Source organism: Panthera tigris, chromosome D4, assembly GCF_018350195.1.
Source record: "Panthera tigris isolate Pti1 chromosome D4, P.tigris_Pti1_mat1.1, whole genome shotgun sequence".
NCBI classification, from domain to species: Eukaryota; Metazoa; Chordata; class Mammalia; order Carnivora; family Felidae; genus Panthera; species Panthera tigris.
Window position 1 is genome coordinate 6,766,692 of NC_056672.1, and position 8,908 is coordinate 6,775,599.

Below are 8,908 nucleotides of genomic sequence, written 5' to 3' on the forward strand. Positions count from 1 at the left end.
GAAAAATCTCTGGGATCTAGAGCTAGGCAACGAGATCTTAGCTTCAACAACAAAAGCACAAGCCATAAAAGACAAATTTGACAAATTCTATTACATTAAAAGTAAAATCTTGCTCTGCAAAATACCACTAAGAGAATGACAAGACTGGGGGTGCCTTAAGTCGGTGGAGCGAGCACCTCCTGATGTCAGGGTCATGAGTTCAAGCCCCACACTGGGTATAGAGCCTACTTAAAAGAGAGAGAGAGAATGAAAAGACAGGCTCTAAAGTGGGATAAAATATCAGCCGTCCACATATCTGACAAAGGGCCAGAACACATAAAGAGAATTCTCAAAACTTAAGGGTCAAAACAATCCTACTAGGAAATGACGTCCAAGGAGGCAGTGAGCACAGCAAGTACTACACCTATCACCCCACCCATGAAGACACCCATGAAGATGGCCAAAATAGAAACGGGGAGCCCACTGGCAGGAGGCTTCGAGGACGAGCCTGGGGAACCACGAGGCCCAGAGGCGGCATGGCATCCCCCCCCCCCCCCCGCCCCCATCCCAGTCCTTGGTGGAGTACCTCCTCCGGCTCCTCCCGTGACGGCCACTGGCTGTGGCTGATGGCCGCCTCTCTGGACTATGGCGCTTCTGCACTGCCTGTGCCCGGACCGGCCACCCTGCAGCTCCCGATGGCATCCCAGGTGTGCGAGGACCGTGGGCTCTGTCCCCTTCATTGTCTCTTTCCTCCTTTTCTGGGGTGGGGGGGGTGCTCCTGGGTCTTGTGATCCTCCTCTGAAACCGGGTTACACTCACTGGTGTTCCTCTTCCTTCTGAATGCCATCGGTGGCCTCCACATCAACAGCATCACCCACCCGTGGCCACCACCCAGGAAACGGCAGCCCGTCCTCCAAATCCAAGAACATCAAGTTCTACAAGAAAGTGTGGTCAAGATGGGACTTTTCCAACATGTGACCTCTGATGGGGAAAGGGGTAGGACAATGACCTTGAAACTGCTGCCTCTCAGCCAATGACCTTTGGAGGTCATCCAGAAAGAGCCCAGCAGATTCTGCAGCTGGTCTGCAGGGCCAGAGGCAGGAGGGGGCCTCAGTGCCACCAGCTGCACAGGTTTAGCCAAATTATCAAGATGCTGATTTTAGAAGAAGTAACACATTTTAAAACCTTTCAGGGTTTTAATAATAAAAGAAAAATAAATAATTTAAAAAGAAAAATAATAAAAAATAAAGAGTGACAATGCAGAATACTGGCAAGGGTGTACAGAACCTATATCACCCCCACATTGCTGATGGGAATATAAAATGGTAAACCCACAATGGAAAACAGTGTGGCAGTTTAAGTATGCAAACTACCACACAACCCAGCAAGTACACTCCCAGGCATTTATCCCAGGCAAAGACTTATGTTCACATAAAACCCTGTACACAAATGTTTATAGCAGCCTTACTCAGAATGGCCCCCAAACTGGTAACAATCCACATGTCTTTCAACAGGTGGATGGTTAAGAAAAACTGTGGTACTTTCATACCATGGAAGACTGTTCAGCAATAAAAAGGAACAAACTTGATTTAAAAAAAACTTAAATCTCCAGAGAATCATGCTGAGTGAAAAGTCAATTGCATAAGGTTACTTACTATGATTTCACTTATATAACATTCTCTGAATGACAAAATTATAGGAATGGAGAACAGATTATCGATTGCTAAGGGTTAAGAAGTTGGTGGGGCAAGGAGGAAAAATGAGTGTGGCTACTGAAAAAGGGCAACTTGAGGAATCCTTGTGGTAATGTTCAGTGTCTTTACTCTTACCAATGTCAATTTCCTGGAAATGATACTTTACTATAGTTTTTCCAGATGTTACATATGGGGGAAACTGGCTAAAGTATAGACAAGATCTCTTGGTATTATGTATTACAACTGCATATGAATCCACAACAATCTCAAAATCAAAAGTTTAGCTTTCAGGGTGCCTGGATGACTCAGACAGTTAAGCACTCAACTCTTAATTTCAGCTCAGGTCATGATCTCACGGTTTGTGGGATCAAGCCCCCATGTAGGGCTCTGAGCTGACAGCTGCCCAGCCTGCTTGGGATTCTCTCTCTCCTTCTCTCTCTCTCTGCCCCTGCCCCAAGCACATGCATACACACACACACACACACACACACACACACACACTCAAAATAAACATTTTTAAAAAACAAAAAATAACTAAAAACTTAGTTTAAAAAAAAAAAGATGGTACGCAATTCTATCTGGAACAGCATTTTACAGCTTCCAAGCAACAGCAGATGTGAAAGAAGACCATTAGGATTCTTAGCGTTTGTCTTTAAAAGATGAGTATCTCATTTGGGGCTCCCAATAATTGTCAGGTGGCAGCAAACTGTAACAGTCAACAGAGGCACAAAAGGGCAGGTTCCCGATCAACAAGACACTATTCAATCTACTATCGTTACTAAAATAAAATACAGGTGCTCCTTGTGGTATACTAAGTAATGGGTGGAGGGCCTGGGTGGCTCAGTCAGTTAAGCACCCGACTCTTGATTTCAGCTGAGGTCATGATCTCAGGTTGTGGGACTGAGACCCTCCTCACTGGGCTCTGTGCTGACAGCATGGAGCTTGCCTGGGATTCTGTCTCCACCTCTCTCTCCGTTCCTCCCCTGCTCACATGCATGCTCTCTCAAAATAAATAAACACTCAAAAGAAAATAAATAAATGTATTTGGTCTTTGTCCCCAATTCCTGGCACAGAGCTCCTAAGACCCTTGGAAGTTCCAAAATAATAGGAGTGTCTTTTAAAATTTATTCATAAGGAGCCCCTTTGGAGGACACTTGAATTTATGCTGATGAGGTGACTCAGGATGAGGCCCATATACAGCCTCAGAATAGGACTGGTCACCAGAAAAAAAGTGGTTAGAGGCTTGGAAACTTCGGCCCCACCAACTGACCCTGAGCAAAGGGGAGGCTGCCTGGAGATTAAATCCTGTAAAACTCTAGAACAAGGAGAGAACTTCCAGGCTGGTGAATGAACACACATGCTGAAGGGTGGCATACTCTGCTTCCAGAGGGACAGAAGCCCTTGCCTCGGGACCCTTCGGGGCCTGGCCCTATATACCTCATCTGTGTGTGTGCAGCCGTATCCTTCATAAAATCCTTTATAATAAACTGGTAAATTAGTGTTTCCCTGAGCTTTGTGAGCAAATTATCAGGAGCAAATTATCAGTCCAAGAAGGGAGTGTGGGAACCCCCGACTTATACAGCCAGTTGGTCGTAAGTACAAGTGGCCTGAACGTGCGATTGGGACTTGTGATTGGCACCTCAAGTGGCAGCAGTCTGGTGGGACCGAGCCCTTACCCTGTGGGATCTGAAGTTATCTCCATGCAGACAGTGTCAGAATTGAGTTAAATCTGTAGTACACCCAGTTGTTGCTAGTTGAGAACAGGAGAACTGCTTTGTAGGGGAAAAAACCCACACATCTGGTGTTAGAAGTATTCAGAGGAGGGGCGCCTGGGTGGCGCAGTCGGTTAAGCTTCCGACTTCAGCCAGGTCACGATCTCGCGGTCCGTGAGTTCGAGCCCCGCGTCGGGCTCTGGGCTGATGGCTCGGAGCCTGGAGCCTGTTTCCGATTCTGTGTCTCCCTCTCTCTCTGTCCCTCCCCCGTTCATGCTCTGTCTCTCTCTGTCCCAAAAATAAAATAAACGTTGAAAAAAAAATTTAAAAAAAAAAAAAAAAGAAGTATTCAGAGGAGAAAAACAAGTTTCCCTTACAATTCTCCTTCCAGAAGATGCAATTTATGAACAGCCAGACTTATCCCCAAAACAACCCACCAATTTACCAAAAGATGTTTTCCTTTCAAAGGACCTCTATGTAGCATGTTTCAGCAACACATTTGAAGGAATTCTTTTCATTAAAACTCCATTCACCCCTCCCTTTTCAGAATCTCATCTGCTTGTGCCACATGCAGCACTCCCGTGGGTCCACGTAACTCCTCTCTCCAATATCACAGGGGAACCCAGGCTCAGTCAGGTGACTGGCTCAGGGACGGGGACCGGAGCTCAGGGACCAGGGCCGGAGCAGGCCTGCGTCCTAACTGCTAACGCAGGGCTCCTCCTGCCCAAGTCTATCCTTCTGTTATTCCCACTTAAAACGGCCATCATTCTCGCGGAATTCTTTCCATTTGGACCTCACCTTACCCACCGTGAACTCAACCTAACCCTGCATGACACAGCCCTCAGGAAATCCAGAGACAGAGGCAGTGTGGACGGCTGCTTTATAACATGACAAGGAACAGCCAAGTCCATCATGCAGTTCAAAGGGAGAACAAGCCCGGAGGGCGGGAGCTGGCTGCAGTCTCCCTCCAGCCCTGCGGTCAACCTCACCAGCTAGTTTACCTGCTAACTATGCCTTGGCTTTCTACCTGCAGGAAAACAGCAGCCAAAAAAAAAAAAAAAAAAAAAGATTTTCTCCTAATAGGAAGAGTAGAACGAAACACAACTGTTCAAGTTTCTCAAGAGTGAAGCAAAAATTACACATATGGTTGTACAATTAATAAAAACAAGTCCAGGATCATCTTTCCTTGTGGTTCCAATTCTTCTCATTATGTACAATCCCTCTGCGTTGGAAGGAGGCACTTTTATTTAAGAGATCAGCTTGTTTGCCTGAAGTCACAGAGTGTGACCCTGTGTCTCAGCCCTTTCTGAATCCCCGAGCAGCTTTCTTGGTTGACATGCTGCTATTCCCAACCATCAGAGACACGGGGGAAAAGAAAAAAAAAGGAAAAGGCTTAATGATTAAGTCTTGTATGCCAGGGTGTGTTTCAACATCCACACTGTTGACATTTTGGGCAGAAGTATTCTTCATGTGAGGAAGTTGTCTGATGCATTGCAGGATGTTTATGGTATCCCTGGGCTCCACCCACTAGATGCCAGAAGCAGCCTCCCAGTCGTGACCACCAAAAATATCTCCAAAAACTGCCAAACGCCCCCCTGGGAAGCAAAACTGCCCTCGTGGAAAACCACTACATTATACGTAATACATACAAATACTTGGGAGCCATCACCCAAAAGGAACCCTTTAGACGGAAAAGAGAAGATAAAATCAAGGCATAATTCTCTTTAAAAGAAGACAAAGTTGAAAGTTGTGAAAAGTTCCCATATAGAAGCAGAAACGGATTTCGGACACCAGACAGCAGAACTATCCTCGCAGGCAGAAGTTACGTAGTAAAACCAGCTAACTAACGTTTATTCTGCTGACATGCCAGGCACTGTTCGGGGCACTTTGAGTGTTATTTCATTTAATCTTTACAATAACCCTAGGAGGTTGGTAACGCTGGCCTCGCTTTACCGATGAAAAAACCGAGGCTCGGAAATGTTAAAGAACTCGCCCAAAGTCCAAGAGCTAAGAGCAAAAGCAGAACCAGGACCCAAACCAAGGTCTGACTCAGACCCAGCTCTTAACCACCCAGCTACTACAACCGCAACACATTAAGCATTTTACCTCAACGTAATAAACAAAGAATCCTTTGACTTACAAGCTGTTCCCTTCACCGACAGTGATTCTGGCAGCCACCACCCTATCTGTCCAGGCCGGCAGCAGATACAGAAAGCGTTCCTTCCATAAGCCCCAGGGAAGCCTCTGCCCTACCTCCTCTGAGTCCCTTCACAACGCTCAGCCCTTCCTAGTTCACGTTACCCAAGCCACTCTCTCAAGCACTTCCTACTTCGAAAGCTCCTGGAGGATGGAGCAAGCAGCTTCTCATGTTTACACTCCCACGAAGCCTCCTCGAAGCCTCGCATATACCGGGGCTCCGTAACCTTTTCTGAACCACTGCCCCTGAGGCAGGCCCCACACCCCCCACCCTCCAGAAGGGATGATTAAGCAAGCACCTTCAAGAGACGCAAGTTTTCTACTTAGGGCGAAGATTTTATTGGATAGGCCGAGTTGTTGCCGATTCTCAGAACCTGAGTCAGAAAGGGACAGATGATTGGCAACACAGCCCCCTGGCTACACCTTCAATCAAACTACCAAGGGCTTTCTCGACTATGACCATGTATCTTGTATCAGGGGCCACTTGTATTGACCTCCATAAACAGCCACGTATGTGTGTGGATATGCATAAGATACATACACAGGGGTGTGTAACCATGAATGCATATATATACATTTATCTCAGTTCCCTCTTGAAGAAATTAAGCAAACATCTACAAGATTTCTCAGGACTTGGAACCAGCACAAAGAACTCTAAATCAGGAGCCTCTTTTTTTTTTCCCCCTTGGTATATTAATCAGATAAGAAAAATAAGGCTCTACGTAGTGCTCCCCATAAAATACCAGCACACCTGCCAACAAGCACTACCTCCCCCAGGTTGTGCAGTCTGGCGTCCTTCCAGGAAAAGTGCAAAGTGGCCCGGCCCTGTTGGAAGAAATGAGAGTTCGTGCGCATGGCAGCGAAGAGAAGTTCACAAACAGAGGACCGGGGCAGGGGGGAGGGAAGAATCCTTTGGAACATTAAATATTAGTTTGGAGGCCACCTGTCGAAAGACAAACACTAAATTGTATCTTACAGGTACTATATTTTCCACAGAAATCCCAGGTTTCCAGGACACAGTGCTTCTATTCCTATTAAAACAAAACACACAAACAAACAAAAACTACACCCGGTGTTCACAGAAGGAGAAGCTGGTCGTACCATATCCAGCCAATGGCAAGTTCTCTAGAGTAACCTGGAGGTAAGGGGGAGAGCTGGCTGAGAATGCCAGAGGAAAGCAATCGAGCAATTGCTTTGCCCAAACAGACACAAAATACGGGCAAGAAATGCTGAGAATACCCAGCATAAACCATGCTTGGGGCCGCTCCTTAAACTTCCTCAGGGTTTCTGAGAAGTAGACAGAAGACAATCATGTAGCAACACAAACCTTTCTCATGGTCACCAGGTATGAAGGGTCTTCTGGTTCTTTCTTTGCTAACCCTCTGTCTCCATCAATGACATGGCATTTTCCCTTTATGCGCAACCAATCACCATTCAAGAGAAGCAGAAATGTAACCCTCCAGAATAGGCATCAGACAGATGATGAAATGGGCTGGCCACATAGTACAGAAGTTGGTGCAAAATTACACACTTCGACACGACCCACAAAGCTTCCAGGATCAACCACAAACCCTCTCCTTCAAGGTGCAGATAGGTTTTTCCTCCCCCCCCCGCCCCCCCCCCCACTTTGGGGGACTCTCTCAGTTTGGGATAACCAGACAGAAGCTTTAAAATGCATGTGTCCAGGGGACCATTTGAAAATCGGCACCACTTAACTTGATCTGGGTTTAAATAGGGCCTGTTTTGTAATCAATCCACCGTTGTAGGGCAAAAGGGGGGCTCGGAAACCTGTAGTTTAGCGCTTGTCACCAAATCTCTTACTAAAGGCAAGGCAATTAGGCCCATGACTGTTAAAAAATGTATCCCAAAGCTTCCGTCCTGCGCACATCACAGATACGGCTAAAAACAAAGAATTTTTAAAATGTCTTTAATCCACATCCACAGAGAGGTGTGAGGGCAGCCGAGAAATCATGGCGACAGGGACAGCCGATGTCCATGGGGGCAGCTGTTTCTGAGACGTGTTTTGGGACAGGACGCGGAACCAACCAGTGGTAGGTACTTTTCTCTCCAAATCTCTCTCCATCTTATAACTGCCCAATCACAGTTCGGTCCAGCAAACTGCCTTTATCCTTTGAGAGGTTCTCGGCGAGGGCGAGAGCAAGAGGGACCGAAGGCGGGCGAGGGGGCGATGCCCGGGATTTGTTGCAACACGTAGTGCTGGAAAACGTGTAGCTGTTTACTACCAGCGCCCCGGAGCCGCCAGCGCAGCGCGCCGCGGAGCACGCCCCTCGGGCCCGACCCCGCCTCCCCCACCCCAGCCACGGCGCGCCCGGGTGCGGGGGCGACGCGCCACTAGCCCTCCCCGCCGCGCCCGCGGGACGCGCAGGCTCCCCGCGCGCCGCCCCCCGGGGCATCGGCGCCGCACGCCCGCAGCCCCCACGCCCATCCTGCGCGCTGCCCGCCCCGAGGTACCTCGGAGGCCCGGGTTGTCGTCTCTGGCTCGAATCCTTCGGATTTTGACGGGGCGCCCACTCAGGGTGGACAGGACCAGTCGTTGGCGCAAGAAGTTGCAGCCCGCGTAGCTGAGGGAGTGCGACTGGGTCGCCATGTGCGCGCCCTCGGCAAAGGTGCCGGCGGCTGGGGCGCAGCGACTTCGGACGGGAGCGAGGGTCGCGACCCCGGTGGCGGCGGCGACAGCGGCGGTGGTGCCTCGGGCTCTCTCTCGTAGCCCCGCAGCCCCCGGCGCGTCCACGTGGTTTGGAACAGGAAGACGGAGAGACGAGACACCGGGTCAGAGGGGAGAGGGGCGGAGTCGGTGACCGACACCCCGCCTCCCCACCCGACCGGGGGCGGCTCCCGCGCTGGATCTCGCGGCTATTGGTCCGCGCGAGATCAGGGCGGTGCCCATGCCGCGCTTCCATTGGCCAGCGCTGGAGCTGGGCGGTGCCCGGGCAGCACTGCCATTGGCCCGCGCTGGAGTGGGGCGGTGCCTGGGCCCCGGCAACAGCGCCTGGCGGGAGGGAGCGCGTGCGGGAGGTGGCCCGGGAGCCCGGTGCGGTAGCTCGCTTGCCCCGCAGGTCTCCCTGGGGTCTCTCCCGGCGTGGCGGCCGGGGGAGGCGACGGGCTGGGGTTGGGTGCCTACCACATGCCTGGTACTTAGCCTCAGTACTGACCGCAAACCCTAAACGTGGAAGGTATTATCTCCCCGCCTTTTTCTTTATAGAGGAGAAAACGGGATTGGCGCGCTCATCCAGTTGCAGACTCCGCGCTGAGCACGCTGCCGGCGCTGTCCCCACGCTCCCCGCTGTCACCAGGCGGGGTAGTCCC

At 49.9% G+C, this 8,908-nt stretch overlaps 1 protein-coding gene across 3 annotated transcripts in view; it reads right to left on the bottom strand.

Moving 5' to 3' along the window:
- RCL1 (RNA terminal phosphate cyclase like 1) overlaps positions 1–8,389 on the bottom strand; it is a 57,429-nt gene extending 49,040 nt beyond the window's left edge. The window contains exon 1 of one of the 3 annotated variants that reach the window (XM_042963376.1): positions 8,054–8,389. In XM_042963376.1, coding sequence (XP_042819310.1) covers positions 8,054–8,189 — 136 coding nt within the window. In that variant the 5' untranslated portion in view covers positions 8,190–8,389. Of the gene's footprint in view, positions 1–565; positions 873–8,053 lie in introns of those variants that run through there. The other 2 variants (XM_042963375.1, XM_042963377.1) reach the window with 2 other exon arrangements.
- Positions 8,390–8,908: the final 519 nt, after the last annotated feature.